The 13347-nt window shown below is 43.7% G+C and overlaps 1 protein-coding gene across 1 annotated transcript in view; it reads right to left on the bottom strand.

The window, feature by feature from the left end:
- The window catches only part of RAB2A (RAB2A, member RAS oncogene family), a 75229-nt gene extending 62416 nt beyond the window's left edge, over positions 1-12813 (bottom strand). Inside the window, exon 1 of the mRNA XM_090040038.1 lies at positions 12507-12813. Within this exon, the coding sequence (XP_089896164.1) occupies positions 12507-12552 (46 nt within the window). The 5' untranslated portion in view covers positions 12553-12813. The remainder of the gene's footprint in view (positions 1-12506) is intronic.
- Positions 12814-13347: the final 534 nt, after the last annotated feature.

Here is a 13347-nt window from a genome sequence, read left to right as displayed (position 1 = left end):
ATTAACACTTTTCTTTTTCAGATACTCGTAACAATTCTTAGAAAGTTTTAAATAAACTGTTCATCTGTTTCTGAAAATGAAGTGAAAACATGCTTTTCATAGATATAAATGTTTTACTATTTTTAAGTCCCCACCCCATATACTACAGCACTTTAGAAATCCGAGACAGAAATGTGTGGTTTGTTAGAAACATAGCCTATAGAATTCTGCAGTCTGGAAAAAGTCAAGTCATAACAAATCTAAAAAAAGGATGTTGTAGATATCCATTACATTCTGCAATACTAAATGTCTGTCATCATTCACTTGACTGTCTGTTAGTAGTAATCAAGATACACAGGAAAGGTAGTGGTTTTTAAGTGTGCCCTGTTTTGATATAGGATAAAAAGGTGTGGATGACATGACAGAAAGCCTTCTGCCTCATTAATTGTGCCATTAGATATTGATTGCTTCTTTTATACTCTAAAATATATATATATTAAGAAACCTCAAATGAAGATTACAAAATGAAGCAGCCAAAAATCAGGAAGTGATAAAAATAAGGTGCCAAATGAAGATTACAAAATGAAGCAGCCAAAAATCAGGAAGTGATAAAAATAAGGTGCCTTACCTAAAGTTAGCTTGGTGTAATGATGCAGTTTAATACTGCACGATCACATTGAACAGAGAATTAGGCCGGGTTGTGTAGTATACAGCATGCATACCTTATATATTTCAGTTGTATGGTAGATAAAGAAAAAAATATTTTAATGATGCTGTTCTGGGAACCAGAAGAGCTGTATCCTATTCCTGCTGTGCAATACAGGAAAAAAACTTCCTGGGGCTTCAATTTAAACTCTTTAAAATGACAAACTACTTGATCTCACAGGAATCTTTCAAGGGGAAGATACTGTTTGTTCAGAAGGACAAAAAGATTGAACAACTGCTTTTATTTAAAATGTTCATCTAGGTGAAGTAAGGTAGGGGTCCTAGAAAACTTGAGAAGTGAGCCTGTAATTAATGACTATCATAATACATAACTAGAAAGGACAAATTTAAATGCATTTCCTAACTTCTATTTCCTAGTTCTTTTAGGTGCCATACAGTTTTTTATGTCATACATGCACATTTGCTTAAAAGACACTCCATTTGAGATATATTGTCATAAACAAAACTTGAGTGAAAAAATTCTGACACACATGATAATACTGTAAGGTTAGTTTCTTGTTTAAAAAGAGTAACAGTAATGGTAGTAAGCCATGAGAGCCTGAAGTCAGGCAGAAGACAGAGTACCTAGTACAGAGTACAGGCAGAAGACAGAGTACCTTATAAAAGTAACTAAATTAGAGATACAATCTATAAGGTGCAAATCTACCCTGCCTTCTTGCTGAAAAGCCATATTTATACAGGTATTCCTCAGTTAACGTCGTTCTAGTTAATGATGTTTTATTATTACGTCACTGATCTATTGGAGAACATACTCATTTAAAGTCATGCAACATTCAGTTATAACGTTTGGCTGCCGCCTGCTAGTAGTTCACTACTGAGATGTAATTGGATTCACTTAATATCGTTTCACTTAAAGTTGCATTTTTCAAGAACATAAGAACGACGTTAAGCAAGGAGTACGCTGGCACCTGGTTACATGCTATGAGAAGACCTTGTGGTTTCTTTGCAATCTACCAAACAGACCTGAGCCAGGAGGTCAGATTTATATAATCATGTTCCCACACAGCTTCAGTAACCGCACAGCAACGTGGCAGAGAGAAACCACAGCCCATTCTTCTCTCTGAACTTCTCTCAAGCCCTAAATTTAAATACTTAATCTGAATCAACTCCCCATGACTTCTCTGTCTTTTCCTCATTCTGTTACAGGCTATATCTCCTAGAGCAGGCTTGTCCAACATGCAGCCCACCAAAGCATTTTGAGGCCTGAGGTGCTGCAATGGGAAACAAAAGTAAACACTGTTTACTTTCTTTCCTACCCCTTATCCCTCCCCCAGCCCCTCAGCAGCTTCCTAATGGCTGCTGAAGGGCTGGAAAAGGGACTAAGTTCCCATGTGCCGCTTGGGACAGGATGAGCCCAGCTGGAGCAGCAGGGGCTCAGGTGCACTTTCCCCCCTACCTGTGCGGGTCAGTCCCGAGTGGCACATGGCTCCACCGCTGCCTTTGCTGGCTGGTACCAACCCAGGTAGGTCTGTCCCATCTGGAGCAGCATGCAGCTGAAGCCGGATTCCCACGTGCTGCTGGGGACAGGAGGCAGCCAGCCAGGTTGGCACCAGCCAGCAGAGGCGGTGGTGGAGCCTCCTGCCTTTTGGGACCTGCTGGTGCAGGTAGGGGGAAAGTGCAGCAGCACGTGGGGAAGCCACTGCTTGATAGGAGATGGGATGGACTGGCCAGGCTGCACCAGGGAGGAAAAGCTGTGGCTGAACGTGCTGCAGCTGTGCTGTATGTTTGTTTAAGACTGAACAATATGCTCAAGAATACAGCATGAATGATCTGGGCTTCAATGTAAATCTGGAGCAGGTAAAAATCTTTGTAAAAATACTGCCCAGTGTTTGGATTGTGTTTGCTTCTGTTTCTCTTTGTGGGGAACTGGGGGTTCAACTTGTTGCTGCTTGTTAAATATGTGTTACTAACAAGTTATTAATTCAATAAAAGTAAATCTTCTTGAAGATTAGTCTAAAAAATGCCCATATTCTGTTGCTTTGATTAGTTTCCACTCTGGCTAATATCTTTTCCACATTTGATCTGTCAACTTGCATTATGCTTCTTTCATTCACTGAGAAGTGAGTAGAAGCGAAAGTGTTTATTTTAGTCAACTGTTTGGTATTATTTCATTGTTGCTTTTATATTGCTTTTATTTTAGATTTTAAACCACATTTCCAGACTCATTTCATTTAGATTTTAAACCACATTTCCAGACCCATTTCATTGTCAATTCCTGCAACTTCAGTGATGTCAAAGGTCACATGACATCACTTTCTGCTGTGATACCACTTCCTGTGAGAGCTTTGAATATGGCTCATCAACCCACTGGGTGATAAAAAGTTCATGATCCAGCCCCACATTCAAAAAGGTTGGACACCCCTCTCCTAATTAAAAGTTTTAAAGAAGCTGGAAACACAGCTCCTTTTCCTCACTACAACAAGGAAAATGTCTTAAAGTTGCAGTCTTGATTTGTATTTTCAAGAAAGTCTCTGACAGTCTTATCCTCAAACAAGGCAGTCTTAAAAAATAGCCCATCTTAATGAAGTAGGGCTAATAGTGCTTCCTCCATGACAAGCCCAAAGGACCCTCTGATATGAAGCCCTGGTATAGGTTCATAAGGAGCAAGATTATGGTTTTGAGACCCCAGGTTTTCTTTGTCCCTAGCAATCCATGGCTGCTCAGCTCTTGGGGGGTTAGAATACTGATGTTTCACACAGCACAGGAGACAGCTCAACTTCAAACAAATAGTCTTTTTTGTGCCACTGCAGTTCCCTCTGCCCTCCCTGAGACTACTCCTTCCCCCCTCCCCCATCAAGTCTCTCAGAGCCTGTCTCCTCCTCTTCTAGGCAATCAGCCACACTTGCAACAAAAATCACAAACCTAGTGTGGAAAAACAGAAGACCATCTGGAAGACTGGTCCTCACACATCCATCTGCACGATAATAAAAGTATTTTAAAATCCTGTATCAATGGTATCTCACCCCACTTACAATTACATGCATTTATGGTACAGGAACAAACAAATGCTGGAGATCATGTGGTCAGTTAGGAGGATTCTACCACATATGGCGGACATCCTAAAATCAAACTGCTCTGGAAGAAGGCTGGAGACATAGTGAAGAAATAACAGAATGCCAGCTCTTAGAAAACCCCTCAGTATTCTTAATGAACCTTTCTGAGAACACTACAACATATTAAAGTCATAAGGACATGATCATTTATCTTCTAACAGCTGCAAAAATTATACCTACAGAAGCCTGAAAGAGAAATACCCCCCCTAAAATCACCGACTGGTTCAGAAAGTTGGGGAAGTTAGTAATGAAGAAGTTGTGCTATCAAGTTAGCGTTCTACAAGGGAGAAGGAAAAGAGATGCTTGCTTAGAGCTGGTGGAATTTTTCTGGAGTGCGCTAAAAATGAACCTACTTCTGCCTCCAAGTCAGGAAGTTTAAGAATTTTTTTTTGACTACCATAAGGAGGTGCAGGTTCTATGAGCTAATGCTTAAAAACAAATCTAGAATAAATTTAAAAAATTAGAGATTAATAGAAAATAAGAAAAATTGTGCTTTTCAGAACTCTGAAAATTCCGGGGAGGGAAAAGAAGAGAAGAAGAAACACAAAAGCTTAATATCAACCAAAACATATATGAACCCTCAGCAACTAAAAGGTAGAGAATAAAAATTTAAAAGAAACACTAGACTTGTGGATGTTGTCTTGGGTTAAACTGATGGTAGATAAAAATCTGCCTTATGTAAATTTTAGAGAATTGAATATTTAAAAAATGTTAAATTTGTTATTTGTTAAATTGGATTAATTAATAAAGTTAAAAAAACTATACTAAAACTACAGTATTAACCCAGGGATTAACACTCATACAATCAAATGAAGCATAAGTTAATGAGGACCAATCAAGGAGCAGTCTCTGAGTTCTAGGGTGAAAATGGTATTTAAAGTGTGCTACTTAGGAAACTATTTACAGAAACTATTCACAGCAGAGTATGCTCGTACTGAGCTCCCAAAGTTTTCCCCCAAAAAACTGTATGCTAGAACTCAACCACCTTTGCTATTTTGATCACAAGGTGGAACAAATTCAGCATCTCTGCAAGCAGCAACAGTACCTCCTTGAAAAGCTTACAGATAATTGATCACTGCTGTACTAAGTTTATTTATTAAGAGCTGAAGTCACTGCCACCAAGAAAATAAACAACTTTTCATATCTGTTATGCATGTTACTTGCAAACTTGAAAATAATTTTTTTAGCTTAATCAACTCCAATTTTATATATGCATCGAGGATCTATTAATAGGGGTTTTAAAAGCCAATTAAGCTTTACCCTCCAAGAATTAGATGATATGGGGCTACAGGAAAACAGGTATGTTTATTAAAGATACCAGAAATGTCAAGTCAAGTTACACAAAAACTGTTCTATTTCTAAGTTTACTGAAGAACCAACTTAAACAACTGCATTAGGAATGCATTTGCAAGAGTTGAAAAACTTGCAGTTAAGTCTTTCTGGTAAACCATTCCTAAGCAATTAAGAGGATCTACATTCTCCAACCTGCTGCCTAATTCCTATTCTTTTGGGAAATGTGTCTAGGAAACAAACCTTAGACCAAGATATAGACAGTGAAGTGGTGATTCCTAAAGGGCATGCTGTAAAAAAATGATAGTTTAATCAATATCAGATCTGGACCACAGAGCTTCCCATGGGTCCATAAATTTGGCAGTGGGGGAGTGGTGGCAATAAACACTATGCCAACTTCCCCAATGCCAAATTCCATAATCCATATTAAATATTTTTTATCTAGCACCTTTACAATAACAAGGGTATAAGGGTGCTGCAGCTAACACCAACCTGTGCAGAATTACATGTGAAGGGGCTGCAAACCTAAGCGTGAGTTAATAAATAAATCAGACAGGGTGGAAAAAAATTAATGATTAAAAAATATTTTTTTTTATTTAAATCAAATTTTTTGATTTAATCATTTTTTATTTTTAAGATGCTTTAAAAATAAACTTATATAAAGATAGTTTTAATTTATGATATGTTAAAGCTCAAAGCTATCATCATGCAATAGTGATTATAATTTCTAATTATATCCTATTTGAGACAATATATTCATATAACCTTTTTATACGTTTAATAAACAAGTCACAACAGGCCATGGACTATATTAGGGGCTCAATCTTAGGGGGTTCCTAGAGGCTCCTCTATAGATTAGTAAAGATTAAAAAACACTCTACCCAACGGAACTAGGTGCTCAGTTTAGAAGATCTCATTAACCATCTCTGTGATGCTTGGTTTCAGTTTTCATGCTGTGGATTTGTAACTCCAGAGGTTATAGGCACATAAAGATCTTTGGTTAGATGAGATATCTTTTACTAGGATCAACTAAATAGTTAGCAAAAATGTTCTTTGCAAGCTTTCAGGCACAAATGCCCTTCTTCTTCAGGGATAAGGAAAAGTTAACCGTCTCCAGAGATGACATCTTTGTTAAAAGTACTATATGGAGATGAGCCGTAACAGGCCCATTACCCACCCCTCAGCCCTACTGTCTCTCTGCAAGTTTGTGTGCACACAGTCAAATGCTTACACCTTTCTTTAAAAGTGCAAAGTTTCAAGAAGTTAAATGAATAAAGAATCTCAAACAGCAAGAATGCACTTTTTGTAGAAAACAATGATTAAAATCGAGGCAGCCCGACCAGTGATTTGAACTGGGATTTAAATTAAACCCACCATGAAAAACAGAAATAAATCAAACAAACCTAACTACTCAGTCCCAGACCCTAGCAATTCTCTGGACAGGTGTCAAAATGATGAACCCAACGTTGTTGAGAAAGTTTGGAAAGTCAGATGAGACCTCATAAGGTCATCTAATCCAGCTCCCTGCTCAAGGCAGGACCATCCCTGACTAAACCACCCCAGCTAAGTGTTTGTCTAAACTGCTTTTCAAATTTTTCAAGCACAGATTCCACAGCTGGTCTAGGTATCCTGTCCCTTAGCCAAAAAGTCTCTCCTAATATCCAGCCTAAATTTCCACTACTTCAGTTTGAGGTTGTTGCTCATAGTCCTGCCCCCAACAGCCATAGACAAAAACCCATATTCAGCCTCTCTAAAACCGCTTGGGGATGTAGGGGGGCAGTCAGGAAGGCCAAGGCAGAGATGGAATTAGGACTAGCTTCTCAGATTAAGGACAATAAGAAGTCCTTCTTTAAATACATAGGGGGGGAAAAAAGAAGGTTATGGGTAATGTGGGGCCCCTGCAGGACGCGTTGGGAAATTTGGTTGTCACACCAGACGACAAAGCTAACATGTTTAACGATTTCTTTGCCTCCGTCTTCCTAGGGACCAGAACAGTCACCTCCCTGCTGGGCCCCCCTCGGGCCCTGGGGGAGGCACACCTGGGCCAAAGGTTAGTGAGGAACTAGTTAGGGAACTTCTGGAGGGACTGCACGTATTCAAGTCAGCCAGTCCGGACGATCTCCACCCTAGAATATTGAGGGAATTGGCCGAGGTCATTGCAGGACCCCGGCACGGCTTTACAAGCACTCATAGTGCTCTGGTGTGGTGCCAGAGGACTGGAAGAGGGCCAGCATGGTTCCCATCTTCAAAAAGGGGAAGGAGGAGGACCTGGGAAACTACAGGCCAGTTAGTCTTACATTGATCCTAGGCAAGCTGTTTGAGAAAATTATTCTGGCACACATCCACGAGGGGCCAGCAGGGGACTGCAGGCTTAGGGGCAACCAACACGGGTTCATCAGTGGCAGGTCCTGTCAGACCAACCTGGTGGCCTTTTATGATCAGATCACTAAATCATTAGATGCAGGGGTAGCAGTGGACATAATCTTCCTGGACTTCCAGAATGCTTTTGACACTGTCTCTCACCCCGATCTCAGCAAGAAACTGGGGGACTGCGGTGTCAACACCCACACAGTCAAATGGGTCGCCAACTGGCTGGAGGGCCGCACCCAGAGGGGGGTAGTGGATGGGTCCTTCTCAACCTGGAAGGACGTGGGCAGTGGGGTTCCGCAGGGTTCGATCCTGGGGCCTGCACTGTTCAACATCTTCATCAGTGACTTGGATGAGGGGGTAAAAAGCACCCTGTTCAAATCTGCTGATGACACTAAGATGTGGGGGGATGTGGGCACGCTAGAAGGAAGCAACAGGCTACAATCAGACCTAGACAGGTTACAAGGGTGGGCGGATGAGAATAGGATGGGATTAAACACTGACAAGTGCAAAGTGATGCACCCGGGGAGGAACAACTGGCACCATACCTACAGGTTGGGGAACTCCCCTCTTGTCAGCACGGAGGCGGAAAAGGATCTTGGAGTCATCATTGACTCCAAGATGAACATGGGCCGGCAGTGTGGGGAGGCAGTCAGGAAGGCCAACCGTACCTTGTCATGCATCCACAGATGCATCTCGAGCAGGTCCAAGGAGGTGATCCTCCCCCTCTATGCAGCGCTGGTCAGGCCGTAGTTGGAGTACTGCGTCCAGTTCTGGGCGCCACACTTCAAGAGGGATGTGGACAACACGGAGAGGGTCCAGAGGAAGGCCACTCGCATGATCAGGGGACAGCAGGGCAGGCCCTATGAGGACAAGCTACAGGACCTGAACCTGTTCAGCCTCCAAAAGAGAAGGCTGAGGGGGATCTAGTGGCCTGTTATAAACTAGTTGGGGGGGGGGGGGATCAGCAGGCACTGGGGGAGTCACTGTTCCCCCAAGCACTGCCACGAGTGACCAGGAATAAGAGTCACAAGCTGGCAGAGGATAGATTTAGGTTAGATATCAGGAGGTGTTACTTCACAGTCAGGGCGGCTAGGGCCTGGAACCAACTTCCAAGAGAAGTGGTGCAGGCTCCTACCCTGGGGGTCTTTAGGAAGAGGTTAGATGAACACCTTGCTGGGGTCGTTTGACCCCGATACTCTTTCCTGCCATGGACGGGGGTCGGACTAAATGATCTACTCAGGTTCCTTCCGACCCTAGAAACTATGAAACTATCAAATTCCCATAAGTCGTCTGGCTAAATAACACTAGTTCTTTCAGTCTTCCCTCACCAGTCGCATCTCCCAGGCTCCTGATCATTGTTGCTGCCTTGTGCCGGACTTTCTCCAGATTGTCCGCATTCTTCTTGAAGTATGATGCCCCGAACTAAACATTACTACAGGTGAGGCATGACCAGTGCTGAACAGCGGAAGCATCACTTCCCCCTATCTGCAAGTGATGGTCTTTTAATTCAACCCGGGATACCGTTGGCTTTTTATTTTTTGGCAATGAGAGCACACAGTTGGCTCATGTTCAGCTCATGGGTTCATTGTAACCCACAAGTCCTTCTCTACAATACTGCAGCTTAGCTGATCATTCCCCATGATTTGTTTTGTAGAAGGCTGTCAAGTCGCTAGATAGCCCTGATTACAAACATGACCTCAAACCAGGGCCTTGGGCAGCTACAGCCACTCATCCTGGTCTGCCATCCACCTGGGTGATCAACAGTGACTGCACCATGACCACCATCATGTGCTGCACTAGCTCAACTACCTTGGGACAACAGTCTCAAGATAGCTGTTTTGATGGCAAGAGCTCTGGTTGTTAAATGAAACAAAGTTCAGTAGCACCAAAGGTTCCTTAATTTTGCTCATTTTGATTTTATGGAAATATGTTGTTATACATATGCTATAGTAAAAGTGCATATTAAAGATTTTGAAGGGATTACAGATGTAGCTTAATTACATCAGAGTTCTGGGTTTTTTTAAAATTAATACTGGGCTGGTGAAAAAGGAAAATATTCCTTTATCAACAAGAAGCTTCTGCTTCTGGCATCATGATACATTATTTATAAAAAAGAAGAGCAAGACATGCAATATGCAACTAAAGGAAGGGGAGAGGGAAGGAAAAAAAAAAAAGATGTTTTTGGCAGTGCTAAACCAAGTAGGTATTTTAAATCTCAGATATAAAGCAATGTTTACTAAAAAACTGTAACTATGGTGAATTCTCCCTCTTTCCCCCCCTCTGGCACACATGACAGATTTTCATTCTATTTCTTTATACTAGATCAGGATTTGCCATGTCACAGGTTCCAACATCACACATGAGATACAGCACAATTTAGTAATCAACTGCCAGCTCAAAGGTCTGACTGAAACAATCACTCCTAGAGCATTTAGTTATTCATATATGACATATGTACTGATACTTTAAACTCTTAGTATCACTGTTTATGATCTACTAGTAATTCAGTGAATTTCTGAACTTTCTTTTTACTGCATCCTAGAATATTTGGATAGATATCTACTTTCTCTTGTAATTGCTCTATAAAAGCAACAATAATTAACCTCTGTCTTGTAAAGAATGACAATTCCATGTGATGATTCAGGGTCCACGTATGTACTGTCACTGATTCCAGAAAAACTCTTCTCAATTTTCAGACAAACTGCTTTTTCCTAAGTTCCCAGCCTTTCAAACAAACCCAAATTGAAAGTCAAGTTATATTATTTCTTGCTGACACCACTCCAACAGCAGAAAATTCTACAAACTAGATCTTGATCAACAACTGAGGATGCAGAATCTGTTTTGCTCTCCCAAAACTCTATCATCTGTTATACTAGAAGTAAAGTCACTGGAGCCAAAAAGCATGCAAAGGGACTAGATATATCCAGCAAAATGTAGCCAACCCTACACAATTTTCTGTAGCTGGAGCTAAAGAAGTGAGGTCAGACTAAATACTTACACTTAGGTGGATGAAAACTCTTGGTATTATGATCATGTCAAATACATGCAGGTATCTGGTATAAAACTGCATACATTTGTTTGCATAACCCAGCTTAGTAGTAATGAAGAGATCCATAAAGAGTTTCATTTCTTTTCCTTCTGAAGCATATTTAAAATTAAATGCTGAATCACCACTCAACTAGTACACTTTTAAGGAGTCTAACTAGAAATCCCTCCAATAATCTCTGAGTCAGACTGGGAGTTCTACAGCAGGAAAGATAGTTCCATAATGTAAGCTATACAAAAATTAATAAAGGGCTCACAGGAGATTTAAACTATGTCTATAGCTATCACTATAAACTTATCTGAACTGGTTTGGAAAGAAAGACATGTTTCCAAAGTGGAGCATGTCATTTTATATCTAGGTTTATTTTGGCCCTAATTTTCCCTCTCTTTTCACATCATAAATTCTGAATCATGCAAGTAAACTTATAAAAAAAATATATTGTATTAATGTATTGTGTTCTCCTAGGGTATCTGACCATCCCCATCTATATAATTTTGTCACATGTCCTTTAGAAAGTTAAAAACTTACTCAGAAAAATTATGCCAATATAACTTTAGTATTAGGATGTAAAATTTCTGACCAGGCCCCACCAACTGAGATGTATAGAAGTTTATGCAGCTTTTCTGCAACATATATTTTAAGGTCTGTGTCAAGCCTTAGACAGTATAGAATTGATGCACCTGAGTAATTATCTTGAGTTTCCATGTCCCACAATTGCAGGTACACTTTCAGGACTGAAATAAAGTAAGTGCCTCACAGAATGGCCTCAGTAAGGCAGGCCTTTCCATTCTTTAAATATTATAACCCTAGTTCTAAACTTGTCAGAGGGCAAAGGCAGCACCTTTCTGGGGAGAAAAAACACCCTCTGATTTTACTTTTGAAAGTCATGCTGCTTGATACAGTCTTTTTAAGCTCCATGTCCTGTACAGTAGAGGCACACGGGATAAAGGTATAATGGGAGTAATTTTCTACTAAGAACTTCTTGTTTTCTTAGGTTTGAACTAATGTGGGCCTTTGCGCTGCTTAATATTTATCGTCTTTTTATAAAAACATACAGAGCTTAAGCACAAGAAATATAAGCATTAAGCCCTTCAGCAACTGTATCTGTATGTTCCTACAATGGCCACTCCAGCAATAAATAGTGAAGTTAACTTGCACAAGCAACTGTAGAGTTACTTGACCATAATGTAGACAGTGGGCAACTGCAGTACCAAGTCTGTCTGAATGCACTGTTATCAGGGGTGTCAAAAGTCCTTGGCCTCTCTGGATGGAACCAGGCCACCAGGCTCCTTACAGACTGGGTCTTGCCCCAGGGTGAGCGGTGGCAGAAACTAACCAGGGCTGGTGCAGCTGTTGCTTATTCATCTGCCATCAGTGTGCCCAGTGGGGCTCACCCTACTCCTAACCTTCCAGCCCCCCCAGGATCCCTGTGGCCCAAATGACAGGCTCTGCAGATCGCCAGCAGGCTGTGCCTTCCATGTTCCTGTGCTTTACCTTCCACCTTCCACTGGAAACCTGACCACAACTATGATGGAAAGAAACAAGCAGCCTTAGAGGCCATCAAAATTGGGCCCCTGGCTGCACCTAACCATCTCCTGGCATCAGGATGAGCTCCAAGGCTGGGCCACTGAGGGGCTCCCTGGCAACTGAAGGAGTGTGATGGAGGAGCCCCCATGCGAGGGGGGCACAGGGATGGAGAATGCCTGCTCTGCTGATGTGGGCAGCAGGGAGGTGGGAGGCAGCATCGCTCCGAAAGCCACGGAAGGGGGGGGGCTCCGGACTGGCTGGAGGCTGCTTGGGGCAGGGCCTGGCCTCGTGCCCTGGCGTGCTCCAGACCACCTCCCCCTCCTCCGGCGGGCGCGGGGCCCAAGCCGGGCCGCGGCGGCGGGGGCGCCGCAGGCCGCAGGCGCGGGCGGGGCCGCGGGGAGCGCAGGGCGGAGCCGGCCTCCTCCGCTAGGCACCACGTCGGCGAAGCCAACACTGCGGAAATGGGGGCCCGGCTGCCCCGCACCGCCCCGTGTGCGGGCGACGGCGCTGCTCACCTGTGTCCCCGATGATGATGTACTTGAAGAGGTACGCGTAGGCCATGGCCGCCCAATCTCCACCCGCCCGCTCTGCTGCCGACCGGGCTGCTGCTCCTCGGTGACGCCCCGCCCCGTCCCGCCCGCTGTCGGGGTCCGAGCCGTTAACGGCCGCCCGCCGGGCCCGCGCCCCCGCCCTGGCTCGCGCCGCTCAGTGTCCGGGACAGCAGCAGCGGCGACTCGCCAGAGCACGAACAATAACAGCGGCCCAAGCCCGTCGGCAACGTCACGCAACCTCTTCCCGCACCCTCCCCGCCGACCCGGAAGTGCTCAGGCGGCCGGAGCGCGGGGGCGGGGCCCGGGGGCGTTCCCTGTGACGCCGCGCTGCCCCTCCCCCCCGCGGGTAACAGCTCTGTGTGGGCGGCTTGTGGTGGGGGAGGTCAGTGAGAGGATCTGATCGTGCTGCTCACTCGGGGGTGGCGCTTGTCCCTCCAGCCCTGGAGCCCTGCACCAATTTCAGAAAGGGCCATGGAGCTGGGATGGCTCCAGGTGGCTTGTAGAAGAACCATCCCCCCGCCCCTCACCCAGCCTACCCAGGGGGTGGTCTGCTGCGGGGATCTACCTGGGGTAGGGTGGCCAGCATAGAAGACATTCCGGTTTTCTGCTCCTCCGTCCTCTGTTGATACAAAACCCAGTACCTTTATGTTCTCTATTTTTCTCTTCAAGAGAAAAGGCGTCCGGTTTTGTATGAATAGAGGACCTAACTGGACTGCCCTCTATGATGGCCACCCTAGCCCCGGGGCTCTCAGACACAGCCTGGGCTGTGCAGGTGTGTTTTACCACCAGGGGACGAGACAGCCTC

This window comes from Crocodylus siamensis, chromosome 3, assembly GCF_052110815.1.
Source record: "Crocodylus siamensis isolate JL-2025a chromosome 3, ASM5211081v1, whole genome shotgun sequence".
In the NCBI taxonomy this organism is placed as follows: Eukaryota; Metazoa; Chordata; order Crocodylia; family Crocodylidae; genus Crocodylus; species Crocodylus siamensis.
This window is presented reverse-complemented; position numbering and strand designations above follow the sequence as displayed.